Source organism: Rhodamnia argentea, chromosome 4 (assembly GCF_020921035.1).
Source record: "Rhodamnia argentea isolate NSW1041297 chromosome 4, ASM2092103v1, whole genome shotgun sequence".
NCBI lineage: Eukaryota > Viridiplantae > Streptophyta > Magnoliopsida > Myrtales > Myrtaceae > Rhodamnia > Rhodamnia argentea.
Window position 1 is genome coordinate 1,878,324 of NC_063153.1, and position 14,181 is coordinate 1,892,504.

A 14,181-nucleotide genomic window follows, 5' to 3' on the forward strand; every position below is an offset into this window, starting at 1 on the left:
GAGAAAAATCTCTTTGCTTTAGAGAGAGAAAAATCTCTCTCTCTCTCTCTCTCTCATGCAAAGAGGCAGAGCCCGTCAAGGAAGGAAACGGCCGGTCTTGGGAATATTTTCAATTCATTTTATTTCCCCTGTCGTCTCTTTTTATTTATTTATTTATTAATTGCAATCAAAATTTTTCCCAAGGCCTGCCCCGTGTACTATTTTTCGGCGACAACCCACGCCCATTGTCAATGATTTTGACGGTCGACCAATTTTTTTAATTATAATTACCCAACCGACAATAATAAAAACGAATATCGTCAACGAAAAACATATAAATCTATCGTGTAAATACTCAGCCTTGCCCCGTGTATTTTTATGTTTTTTAGACAACCTACCTCCAACGTTACTGACTTCGACGGTGGACTAATCCTTTGTATTATTATTACCCGATCGATAATAATAAAGATGAATAGTACGGATGAAAAATATATGAGCCATGCACCTTATAAAATTCAATCGGTAATATTATTTCTTAAATCGCATATCCATTTTTCTAGTGATTCGCTCTTTTCGTCGACTTCATGATGCTCACATTTTTCTGGTGTCCGAATTTTTTTTCCTTTTCTTTTAAGTTTTCATTAAGACAAAATAGACTGAAAAAGGAAAAGAAACGGATATTAGAAGCACTATTTTTGAGTTAGAATATTTCGTTAAATTCTACCTCGAATGATGCTTTGCTTTCAAAAGAAAGAAGATTTATCTAGTATTATTACTACTCAAGGAAGGATATTCGAAGGAAAATAATTTAAAGTTGTATAATTCGAGAGAACATTTACCTGGCTTCATATCTCCCATTTTTTATTTGCTCAAAATAATTTACAATTTTATGTATGAAAAGAAAAAAATGAGAAATTAGGTTCTTTTATAGATTATATAGTCTTAATTGCAATGCTAGACCTACTCAACCCTAAAGAGGGCTAAAATACAATCTAAAGACAATTTTTAGAGGGAACCTAGTCTCGAGATAAATTTGATATGGTTTTAAAATGTGAATATAATTTTGATATCCTAAAATCATGGAATGAAGTTGAAAAAGAAAATAAAAGAGAAAAGTTGGTAATTTTTAGGAGGGTTTTTTTCCAATTTAATTTTTTTAAAATAAATATTTACAAAATTATTTTTTTAAAAAAATATTTACGAGTTTGGGCCTCGCTCGGCGGTTGGTCCGCCGAGATGGCAAGGCCGGGCCCCCCCAGATGCCGAGCGGCCCATTTTTTTTTTAATTTCATTTTTTTAAGTGTTTTAATTATTTATACTTATACTATTTAGTTTATTTCGTATTTTTTTAACATGTTTATATTTATTTTATTTATAATTTTTTTTCTTGTGAAGCTTATCTTTATAACATAATTAGCAATAATTAATGTAAAAATTTATTAAGATCTATAATTGATAAATAATGTTGTAATTATGTAATTAATTTAAAATATTCATAAAATATAATATAATATAGCCGCAGGAATATGTTGAAAACCGCAGTAATAGATAGATGGGAAACCGCAGCAAAAGAGTGGAAACGAGTAAAGAAAGGGCAAAACTTTGGAAGAGCATATCACATTGCTCGGGTGTCCGTTTGAGACGATTTTTTTTTTATTTCATGTAATTTTTCGAGAGGAATCCATTGGCAAACTAGGCGGTTTGCACAGCCTTTTTCCCCAAAAAAATGCCGTTTTCCTTATCAATTTTGCATTTTCTCCCTTCGGTGCTATTTCTCGATATCGAACGAACCCTTAACATATCACCGTTTCGCCTTCCAATTGGATTTATGTCTATCCAATAGATGAATATATCATGAAAATCTCATTTTTTTTCATATATCTTACCAATTTTATTTTATGAATATTTTAAATTACTTTCATAATTACAACATTATTTATTAATTATAGATCTTAATAAATTTTTTACATTAATTATTGCTAATTATGTTATAAAGATAAGCTTCACAAGAAAAAAATTATAAATAAAATAAATATAAACATGTTAAAAAAATACGAAATAAACTAAATAGGATAAGTATAAATAATTAAAACACTTAAAAATGAAATTAAAAAAAAATGGACCGCTCGGCAGCTGGGCCGCAGAGTGAGGCCCAAACTCGTAAATATTTATTTTAAAAAAATTAAATTGGAAAAAAACCCTTTTTAGGATGCGTTTGTTTCATTAAAAAAATAAATGATTCGAAAAATATTTTATTGTATATTTTCAAAAGTAAATGGACGAAAAATATCTTTATCGTTCAGGAAAATATTTAGACATGAATAATTATCTAAAAATAATAAAAAAATATTTTTACCGATTAATTATTCCAAGTTATATATTCGGGAGTTGACGCGACGAACAAGCTTCGACGGCGTCGTGTGGGGGGGGTGGGGAAGGGGAAGGCATATGAACAAAAGAGAATCAGGATGCTTTCTTTCATGCTAAGCAAGCCTTGCCAACAGACGAGACGCGTCTTCAACGGCAAACGCCATTTGCCAAATCGATTGAAATAAAAGAGAAGTCGTGCCACGTGTTTTTCGTGAACCCCTGAAACGGCTTGCAGAAATCAAAAAGTATCTCTTCGAATTGATGGGTCCCCATCACATCACAGAGATCGCACGAAACGACGTGACGTGTTCGCTTCCCGTCGCAGGGGGAGTTGCTGATACGACGGGACAAGCTACCCAAGTTCGTTTCTCACCTTTTGTTTTTCTCTTTTCCTTTTTTTTTGGTCAATGATATTTTTAGAGTGGAATGTGACCTTCCAACCCATGAAGACATTTGTGCGCTGGGTCAAGGTCACGCGTCTTCAAAGTTCAAAAAACGACTGCGACTTCGTTTATTTTATTTCTCTTTTCGAAACTTCAGAAGTCACCTTCAACTTCGTTTCGGGCATCAAAATATCTTCCAAACATTCCCAAACTCGTGATTGTCGTTCTCACTTTTTACTATTGATTTCAACGTATGATTTATTAAATTGCTATTCCGGCTACGTTTATTTTACGGAGGATAACTTTCAAAATTTTAAACTTTTCGATGTTTGGTTCACGGAAGATAAACTGATCAAGAAAATATCTTTTCATTGGTGAAAAATGATTTTCTTGACTAGTTCATTGATGAAATCATTTTACTTATCTTTCAAAATTTTAAAATTTTCAATGTTTGGTCCATAGAAGATGAACTAATGAAGAAAATCCTTTTTCATTGGTGGAAAATGATTTTCTTGACTAGTTCATTGATGAAATCATTTTCCTTATATTTCCTTCTTTTTGCACTTCTTACATTTCATTCTTTTTTAATTATTTTTTTATTTCTTTTTTCCTCTACCGGATTGGCCCGAAGGACAAGCTCGGCCAAGACCCATGAGCAGAAACGTCAAACTTTTTGAAATCTCGTGAGATGCGAGCTCGCTAGCCAAGAGGAGCTTGACCTTGTTGGATTTAGTGAGGTGGAGAATGTGGAGGAGTGCAATAAAGACGAGGAAAAATGCTTTTTTTTTTCTATTTATGGAATATATTTTCCTCAATTAAATCATTTTTTGTGAATTATACGATTGAAAATTCGAAAAACCTTTTATTTAAAATTATTTTTCAAACAAATGGAGCTTAGTTTCCCATGCACCCAATTCCCAAAAAATAAAATAAAATAAAATAAATCCAATACCTACTCATTCTCTCTCCCTCCATCCGAGAGGCTTGCTCTATTTGACAAACTCTCAACTCCACGTCTTCCCCTCTCCACCACAGGCGCTGCCATTTCTCCTTTGGAGGTCGTCACCGACCCCAAATTTGAGGCTGCTAACGGACGTTGCGCCGGTTCAAAGCCAGTTCACGGTTGAAGACCTCTGAGGTCCGATACAGATGTTGTGTGCCTCACTAGTTTGTCGCGGAGACTCATAGCTGGCCTCCTCGACCCTCATTAGTCCGAGGCCAACCTCGTGCGACCTTGGCAATTCCGAGCTGCGGTCTTAAGTCGAGCTTGCGTGGCCTTGCCATCACAAGCTGTGAACGATCTTACCATAGACACACACAAGGACACTAAGGCAAGGGTAGAGGCGATGGGTGAGGGCGAGAGCGACGCAACAACCGGCATTTAGGTCAAGCCATGTCATTAAGTGGCGGCTCAATGCAATGGTCTCGATGGTTGTTGTGCTGTGCTCTTGTGTGTAACAAGAGAGAAGGAGTAGAGAGAGTGGGACAAGAGCTGGGGTGGACGAGGACAAACGGAAGCTGTTGGCCCGCTAGCTTGACAGTACTATTAGTTATTTCGGACCATACAGATTTCTCAATCAATGAATATTTAATGCAAAACACGCGATGATGGTGTGTAGATTTATGATTGAGATTATACTGTCTCTGATAATCTTGTCATTGAAGTATTTTCCAGGACAAACACGTCAAGTTTGAGCTTGGTTATCTCTCTCTCTCTTTCATTTTCATTTTCATTTTTTTATGATAGTTTCATGTTTTTGTCGTTGGGCGGTGCAATCCGGCGAAAGGTGGTAATTGACTGTCGGGCCGAGGATATTTGATGGCCCGAAGTAGGGTGTGGTCAGTTTTCAACATGCCCAAAAAGGGAGCATGACAGAAATATGGGATGAGATGAAATAAGACATTATATGCATAAACTCATCGAAACCACTATCACCGTCTCCGGCTCGTTTGTTCAATATATATGATATAAACTGGATCTGGACCTGCTTGATCTACAGTTGGAACATTCGGTTTAACGTTCTAATGAGACCTCAATTGGGCAAGGCTGTAACCATAAGTCCTTTAAGCGAGAGTGGAAATGCCTAAGATCTGGCAATATAATTAAGCCCAACCAGTTTTTTGTAGACTAATTCAAGAGTTCTTGAAACGGAGAATAAATTGGGATTTGAACATATAGATGGCCCAAGGACCGCTCGACCAACCACTTGAGTAGTCATGTCTCCCGACCTTGATGAATGGACTAGGAAGAATTACAAAAAAAAAAGGTCCTAAATTTATTGTAATTGTGCTAATTCAATCATAAACCTTTTACATTTGTACCAAAGCAGATCTTTTGGCCAACTTTGACTAGTCAACGCCGACATAGACGACTTGTCGACGCCGATGTGGATGTCGAGGCTAACGTGACCCATTTTTAATAATATTTTTCTATTTTTTTTATTCTTTTCTTTCTTTCTTTTTATTTCCCTTCCCTTCTTCTTCCTCTAGCTAGTCACCGGATCGGTGGCCGGCCAAAGAGAGTCTCGCGATCCGGCGGCGGCTAGAGGAAGAAGAATTGAGGGAAAAATAAAAAAATAAAAAGTCGAATAAAAATAACAATATTAGTAAAAATTGGCGACGTCAACATCGGCGTCCACTTCAACGAATTTCAGCCAAAGTTGGTCGAAAAAACTGAATTGACACAAGTGTAAAAGGTTTAGAATTGAATTAACACAATTGTAATAGGTTAAAAACCATTTTGGTAATTTTACCGAATGCATTGGTTGGAGCATCTAAAGTTTTTTCTCTATGCCATGATGGCCAAGGGAAAATGACGCTGGAGATGTGAATTTAGTCATTTCGCACCTATAAGGTGTTTCTCGAATCTCTTAATGCAAGTTGGTCTTTTAGTGGATTTACTTGCCTTGGTGTTTCGGAGTGATTTGGAGGAAGCTCTTGAAGATGCGACATTCCGGTGCCATTCATTTGGGAATGGCGTGAAGGTCCTTGTTTATGACCCTCTGTCGAAGGCAAGATCTTAGTTGGGCAGCGCTTGGCAGGAGATTTTGAGCTAAGATAGTTGAGAGTATCAAGTTGATTTGGTTTCCCCCTCTAATATTTCCAAACACGGATTTGTGTTCCGGCTGACGACATTGGATAAGCTCTCTTTAGTTAGGAATCAGGCCGACACGCGTTCCGGCATCAACCCTTTGTGCTTCTTTTGCAGATCGATTGACTAGGATCTCCCTCGAGTATATTGTAAGAATTTGAACATGAATTGATAGCACGCACATTTAGTGGGATTTGGATGGCCTAACATTGAGATTTTCGTGATATACATGACATTACTCAAATCAGACCGTCCAAATAAAAATAGACGGCTTGATTTGAGTTACGTCATGTGTTTAAAGGGAAGGAAAAAATGTGGGCAGGAATTTTTTTGGGATTTGAACAATTTTGAATCCCAAATGTGGCTCAAATCGGGCCTTCCATTTTCATTTGAATGGCCTAATTTGAGTAATGTTACATATGTCACGGAAATCCCAATATTAGACGATCCGAATCCCATTTAGTGTGGCAATTTGTATTATATTTATAGCATGTATAAAAGATTTTACAGAAAGTAAGAATATACAATATAATCGTAAATCATGGAAGATTTGCTCTATCAATGGAGTCAATGCAAATCATGGAAGATTGACTCAATTAACGAAATCAACACAAATCATGAAGGATTTGCTTTATCAAGGTTTGCTTTATCACCACCCTTCAAGCGAAATGATGGCGGTGTCAATGTGAGCTTGTCGCTCACAATAAGAAACTTGGATATTGGGGAAAAGTATACTAAAAATGTCATAACTTTTGTACGGCGTTCACTTGAGTGCCATAACTTTCAAAACGTTCACTTAAGTGCCAGAACTTTTAAAAATCATTCACTTGAGTGCCATGTTGACGTGGCAGCCGGAAAAGTTACTATAGACGTCGAAAAAGTTACTGTAGCACGCCGAAAAAGTTACTATAGACGTCGGAAAGATGACGTGGCACTTCGGAAAGCCGACGTGGCACGCCGGAAAAGTTACCGTAGCACTCAAGTGAATGATTTTGCTCCGACGTAGAACTCAAGTGAACGATTTTTGAAAGTTATGGCACTCAAGTGAACGCCGTACACAAGTTATGGCACTTCTAGTGTACTTTTCCCTGGATATTGATAGAGGCTTTGTCATGACATCAGCCATTTGCACCTGCGTAGTAATGAAGCGAACTTCCAACTTCTTCTTGCTGATTAAACACGAACAACATGATAGTCAATTTCCACGTGCTTGGTCCCATGCATGGAAGATGGGGTTTGCGGCCGGATATATTGCTTCGACATTATCACAAAGAACAAGTGGTGATCGATGAAGAGTGTATCGAAGATCTCGGAGGAGTTGTAATAGCCATAACAATTCGGAGGCTGCATTAGCCACCCCTTTATATTCCGATTCTGTACTGGATCAAGCAATAGTTGGCTATTTTTAGAACTCCAAGAGACCAAGTTCGGACCAAAATAAATACAATAGCCACTTGTAAATTTTCGGTCATCGGGACAACCAGCCCAATCAGCATCTATAAATGCAATAAGGGTCAGTTGATGCATAGTCCGTAAGGTAATCCCATGATGAATAGTAGCTTTTAGATAGCGTAAAATGGGAAAAGTACACTAGAAGTGCCATAACTTGTGTACGGCGTTCACTTGAATGCCATAACTTTCAAAACGTTCACTTAAGTGTCATGACTTTCAAAAATCGTTTACTTGAGTGCTACGTCGGAGCAAAATCGTTCACTTGAGTGCTATAGTAACTTTTCCGGCGTGTCACGTCAGCTTTTCGGTATGCCACGTCATCTTTCCGACGTATACGATAACTTTTTCGGCATGCTACGATAACTTTTCCAGCAACTACAGTAACTTTTCCAACCGCCACGTCGGCTTTTCCGCCCGCCACGTCAACATGGCACTCAAGTGAACGATTTTTAAAAGTTATGGCACTTAAGTGAACGTTTTGAAAGTTATGGCACTCAAGTGAACGCCGTACAAAAGTTATGGCACTTCTAGTATACTTTTCCCGCGTAAAATTCGTTTGACGGCAGACCAATGATCCACAGTTGAACAATGCATAAATTGACATACTTTATTAACAGTAAATGATAGATCCGGCCTTGTAAGAGTGGGGTATTGCAATACCCCAACTGTCTACCTATAAATGAAAAAATGGGTCTAGAATAAATATTTTGACTCATATATAATAAGGTCAGATCATAAATGAATTACCTAATAATTTAAGACATGCTTAAATGAGTCCAACAAATATATATCTAGCTACATATGGGTCTTAATGGGCTGGAAATGTATCCGAAAAAAAAAAAAAGATTTTCCTTCGTGTCTTCTAGGAGACAAAGAATTCAACCAGCAATAAACAGTCTTCGAACAGTGATATCATTTTTTCGACCAAACAAAAAAGATGATGTCATTTTATTCGATGCTTCACCTACATTGACTTGGCTCCTGCTTTACTTTATTCCCATATTTCTTTTTTGCTGAGTTTTATTTCTTAACAGTTAGTTTCCGTCTCCATATATTTAATTGGATTAATTGAGTATTTTCACTTCTTTTTTTGGCGAAGTTGCCGGTTCACCTTTTGGATTTCATGTTTGGTGATTTTTTTTTTTTTGGAGGGTGCTGCAGCCCTCACCTGTGGCCAGCAAGAGTCGCCAGCCATTAGTTCCACCTAAAAAAAAAAGACTTAAAAATTAAAAAAAAATTGGTAAAAAAGTATTATTAAAAATTATGTACATCGGTGCCGGCGATGCCACATAGAAGAACTAACATCTATGTCAATAATTTTCTGCTAAAATTGATCGAATGGACTAAATTAGCACAAATGTAAAAAGTTTAGAACTCGATTAGCAAAAAAAAAAATTAGGATTAAATTGGCACACTTGTGATAGGTCTACGAATTTTTTATAGCTAATTTTTTTAAAAGGATATTATTTCTACTTATTGTATATTTAAGAGATAATTTGAATTTAGCAACATAGAAAAAGATTTAAATTAACTTGAATAAATAGGGCACGCATTGAGATTATATGACGCTACAAAACATGCATACTTTTCAGCTTCTTTACAAGTATTTTAATCTTTCGGTAATTTTGCCTTTTTATTTTGTTAAATTCTCTTATAATTTTTTATAGCATTCTCTTCAAATAATATGTTCACATAAAAAGCTTAAAGTGAGTTAACTGAATAGTCTGAATTTTCATGTATTAGTCGGATAAGATTATATTTCTATATAAGAATTGGATTGAGTATAATATTAATCCAGATAGGATGAGATATGAGCTACTAAAATTATATCGCACAAAAATGAATCAATACGAATTAAATAAAACAATTTGAACCTGATCATTTTAAACCCGACCCAAATTCAAGCGGACTCACTCATTTCCCGGTTCTACATTTCCATCTTAGTAGGACAAATTAACTCCCAAACTTTTGTTGGATCCAAATCCAGAACCATCTCACCACATGACCGGACCAGACACAAAAAGGAGTCAACACCAAAAGTAACGTCCGTTTGCGGAAAACACACAGCAGCATAAAGTACATAACGCAGTTCACCCACTGATGCGACTTTTGAAAACGCTCCATATTTCATTCCCATCGTGCTGAATCGAATCACATCACTAGCTAGTGCTTGCCACTAAATATGAAAGCCCCCTCCCGGCGGAGGAAGGAGCAGAATCTTGAGCACATAAGCAATCCGTCTGCCCTCCCACGGGAGTTCTCATAATACATCTTTACTCCTACCGCTCTGTACAAAATCTTGCTACTAAGATATCATTTTCACTTTCCCGATCAAAAAGGAACAGCTGCAAGAGTTGTCTCCTTGTAACTATTCTGTCACATTCTGCGGCAGATCCTCCAAAGTTGTTGCCGGTTGGCATTCAAAGGGAACTACAACATAACATCGTGGACATGTTACCGATACCACACGAGTGGCGTAGAGACACTCGGGGGTAGCTGAGGTGTCATACAGTGTGGTTGCTGCCACTGCTGAAATCCTTCACTTGTGCTCTGTCCTGCATGACTATGTGCTTGCTCTTGAGCTGCCGGATAACTTCCGCTAGCATCTTCAATCTCCATCATCCCGTCATCCATTTCCTCAGCCTCCATTGCCTCACTACCCTCGGTCTGGAGGAGTTCAATGCCTGATGCAGGAGGAAGCTGAAAAGGAATCCAAGGGACCACGGCCTTACAGTTAATACCTCCCTTATCTGTCTCTGCATCACCTGTCTCATCTTCAATCAATTTCTCATGGGCAGGCTCATTCGACCGGTAGAATTGATCTGCGGCACATGGAAAATAACGTCAATGAATCTGTCATGACACCGCCAAAGAAACACCCATATCATAGTGAAGCAAGATTAAGAGAGTAACTGCTATTCTCAAGGCCTTGAATTTCATACTTGCAACAAGTCTAACTTCATCAAGGTAAGGTTTTGTTCTTTCTCCCTGGTTGTCAATAATTTTTTGCACTTACCGATTTGCTAAAATCATCAGTCTTCCTTCATCCCAATCCAAACTAATTCATAATTAGAAGGAAACTTTCTCAGACATTGTTAATTAAGGATCCATACTAGTCCAGAAGAAGTTTACCTTTCCACCCATAACAGTTCGTGAGGACGTTCAAAAGGATCAATTACTGTAACTCAACCACTTCAGCCAACAAATCACTGCAAGATAATATATTGGTGTTCTAAAAAGCTTGAGAGAAGACGGATCATTGCTGATTCACAATCAAAAGATGATTTCCTAAACGATAAGGACTCTCCTCAAGTTTAATCAAAGAAATTATCAGCTAGGATGGATTATTATTATTAGGATTTTCTTAAGTTCCATTTGCTTATTTTATGCAAGATATTTCGTTTTTAGAGGTTTCCATTTTGATTTGAGATTTTCTATTTCCACTAGGAGTATAACTTTTAGAGTCTATTTATCGTTGAGTTAAATCCCAAGGTAGGCGAGTTGACACCTGAGTCAGAGACTTCAGGTAAAGATAATGAACGTTGTTTTGAGCAACAACAAGAAGATTGATTAACTCGCTACGCATATAAAATTGTTAATGTCCTGGGGATGCAATATATAGAAAGAAATGCCGATCAAGTCCCGCCACAATATTAAAACAGTAGGGGTGTTCAAATATTAGAAGAATCGAACTCAAAGGAAGATCTTCAAGCACAAGCACAGAAGAGATGAAAAATAATAATGGATCAAGCAAGAAGGATGGCTTGAAAGTTGTGTACTTCTGGTGTGGAGATTTCAGTCATGTTGCTTATCAATGTCCAATAACGGTGCATTGGCAAGACAAGGAACACTCTGTTCAAGGTGGTTGTGAAGATCAAGGAAGCATAGTTGATGATGTTGATCTTGTGATACCATCCAAGTTTGAATACCACATAAAAGTTGGATCAGGAGTTTCTTCTCAAAACACGCCCCGATCTAATTTCTTTCGGCTTGAGGGACAGGGCTCGTCATGGTGGATAAAGCTAATGCATTCAATTGTTTCACACTTCAAAACTCGAGAATGAATCTCCTCCAACCAAGGGAGATGATATTTGTTCAAAGACTGATGTTTTTACTAAGCTCGAGTGCAGATGGACCATTGCTGATTCACAATCAAAAGAAGAGTTTCCAAAAGGATTAGGATTCTCCTTCAAGTTTAATAAGTGAAGTTATCAACTAGGATGTTTCTAGGATTTTATTAAGTTTTCTTTTCTTTTTTAACTAGGATGATACTCCCTTTATAAAGGTTTCCCATTTTGACTATGTTTCATGTCTTCAGATATCCTATTTCAGTAGAACTTTTAGAGAGCCTATTTATATGATGAAATTCTTTGTTTTCAGTAGAGTTGATGGTAATCTGAATTTTGCAAGCTTTAGCTTTAGGAATTAGGATTATCTGATGCAATGATTCTTTACGTGCGATGCTTATGAAACCCTCTAGTGTGATGCTAAGGAAATTTCGAGTGCAAAGCCTAATGTTTAGTTTGTGTGGTGAGACTCGTTGTCCAACATCATATTGCCAACTATTTTTCAACTGTTCGGTAATTCCTTTAAATCCTTGACTGCTCCAGTATTGCTTCACTCATTCCACCGGCTTATACTCGTGGTGCAGACAACAAAAGACATTCTCATCTCAAATTTTGGTTTTCGTGTACATGATCTCCTTATTGTTCAAATCCTCAATCTAAGTAATCAATAAGTTCAACAACCACAATGCTTGTACGTGCAGAATTTCTTGCACAATTTTTAGCCTTTTTACACGAAAACAAATTCGTCTGTGCATTTTTACCTTAGTAGTTCAGCAATACACCATAATTGGACACATCAGAGCACATAATTCTCTCGGGCTTCTAATCTAAACATAATGACACTCAATCGTAACCAAAATAAAACTAGGGAAAAAAATCAAACTTGATTTGCAAGTGACTACCCACTTCCAAACTAGAAATGAAACAATCCCAAGCTCACTAACCACTTGCACAATGTTTACCCGGCAGAGTCATTAAGCAAACTAGATAAAACCATGTTCATCCCACCTCCGTTTTCCTAGAACTTAAAAGAGCTGATGAGTATCTCAGTTAAGACAAACGACAATGGCTTAATCATCCGACGGCAAACCTAATCATTGCAGCAAAAACGACAAGCACGACGAAAAGGAGCTAGGGCTCAGGTTACTTACTCTTAAACCCAGAGATGAATTCAGGGTCCACGGACACAGAGAAACTCGAAGGGGAGTTCATTCCAAGAAGATGGCCGTGCACGGGCTTGAAGAGAACGAGAGCCCTCTCCTCGTTCTCCGGGGCGGAGGACGAGGCCGATTCCGTCGGCAATTCCTTCATCACCGGCCCACCGCTCCGGCTCTGCAGAATCTCAGGTTCCGGTTGAAGGTAGGGCATGGCGAATTCAGGTTCATCGTCCTCCATTATCGGCGGTAACTCCGCGTCCTATCACACGACACGCGCGCGCGCATTTGAGGCGATGTCAGAGAGAAAGAAGAACGACCACACAAAATCGATGGACTGATCGATCTCGCGAGAGAGAGAGAGAGAGAGTGTGTACCAGTCGGCGAATCTTCCTGGCGGGAGAAGAAAGGGAGAAGTCGGAGAAGTCGTCGTTAACTTGGTCGAGGTCTTTGCGCTTCATCTTCGTCCTCGTCCTCGTGTACGCCTCCATAGCTACAAGAATCCTCAATCTCTCTCTCTCTACCGTGAAAGTTCGAAAAGATTTGGAAGCGAATCCTGATCGAGTGAGAGCTCAAATGAACAACCTCCGGAGCAACCGATTCAACAATGGTTTCTTATACGCCCTTCTCGCGAACACCAGAGAGAGAGAGCCCAGACTTTTCCAGAACACATGAGAAAGATGGACACCCGACCCTCTTCGAGCCCCTTTGCTCTCGGCCAATCCGCATCCGACACGTCATCACGAGGACGCTTGCTTGGGACAGCGTCCCCCGCGGCAAGCCCGAGCGAGTAATCAGAACGACAAGTCGTATGAAAGCGAGGGGACAATCAGGTGCGCATGATAACACGTATGGAAGTATATTTATGTTTTGGAAGTATTTCTAGAGTAAAAATTTATTTCATAACATAACTTTTAAAGTAAAAATTCATATAGCAAAAAATTTTACTTTTGAAAGAAATTTTTACTTCTGAAGTGAATTTTCACTTTTGAAGTTATTTTTCTCCTAATTTGAGAAGATAAAAAAATTAGCTTCTTAATTCAAGAAGCACTTCTTAGACAAAAAAAACGACCTCACAAAGTATTTATCGCCTCACCTTCCTTTCATTACACCCTTACCCTCTTTTTGATTAGGCCCACCTCCGCCAACTTTCATCGTCGCCCATCGCCGACCACAAACATCCACCGCCGCCGTCGACAACCGCCAACCACCGTCGCCCACCACCCATCGCCGCTCGTGACCATCGCCAACCGCCGACCATCGCCCGCCGCTTCCCACCGCCCGCCACCGACCGTGACCGCTGTTCGTTGCTCACCGCTGGCCGTTCACGCCTCCCACCGCCGGCCACGATCGCCGACCATCACCACCACCGCCCCTTCGCCAATCGCCGCCGCCAATTCGCCATCTCCGGCGGCCGAAGTAAAACATAAATAATTTGTTTTTATTTTTAAAAAGTAAATAATATTTTTTAATAATACAAATTATTTTTTAAAGAAATTTAAGAAATTTTTCGACGGATGACAAAAACTATTCATAGAAGATTTTTTGTTAATAATGTTTTAGAAGTAAAAATTTTGAACCATTACCAAATGAATTTCTATGATTAGAAATCAACTTCTACTTTTGAGTAGAAGTAGAAAAATCAAGTTTTAACCAGAAGTTGATTTTTGAAGTAGAAGTGTTAT

At 38.3% G+C, this 14,181-nt stretch overlaps 1 protein-coding gene and 1 long non-coding RNA gene across 2 annotated transcripts; both read right to left on the reverse strand.

Moving 5' to 3' along the window:
* Positions 1 to 9,373: 9,373 nt before the first annotated feature.
* LOC115754628 lies at positions 9,374 to 13,155 on the reverse strand. Its single transcript, XM_030693709.2, has 3 exons — positions 12,874 to 13,155; positions 12,494 to 12,758; positions 9,374 to 10,097 (listed from the first exon to the last, which is right to left on the reverse strand). Exons 1-3 carry the CDS (start codon positions 12,985 to 12,987, stop codon positions 9,730 to 9,732), a joined length of 747 nt encoding a protein of 248 aa, XP_030549569.1. The 5' UTR covers positions 12,988 to 13,155; the 3' UTR covers positions 9,374 to 9,729.
* Positions 11,591 to 12,487, reverse strand: LOC115754629. Its single transcript, XR_004017015.2, has 2 exons — positions 12,351 to 12,487; positions 11,591 to 12,169 (listed from the first exon to the last, which is right to left on the reverse strand). It is a non-coding gene; the product is annotated as an uncharacterized LOC115754629 (long non-coding RNA).
* Positions 13,156 to 14,181: the final 1,026 nt, after the last annotated feature.

Bases quoted from the DNA above. Each gene is read 5' to 3' on its own strand.
- LOC115754628 (XM_030693709.2), bottom strand. From the start codon at position 12,987: ATGGAGGCGTACACGAGGACGAGGACGAAGATGAAGCGCAAAGACCTC. The intron at 12,759-12,873 runs GTACACACTCTC...GTCGTGTGATAG, and splicing joins CCAGGAAGATTCGCCGACTG to GACGCGGAGTTACCGCCGAT. The intron at 10,098-12,493 runs GTAAGTAACCTG...CATGTGCCGCAG, and splicing joins ATTCATCTCTGGGTTTAAGA to ATCAATTCTACCGGTCGAAT.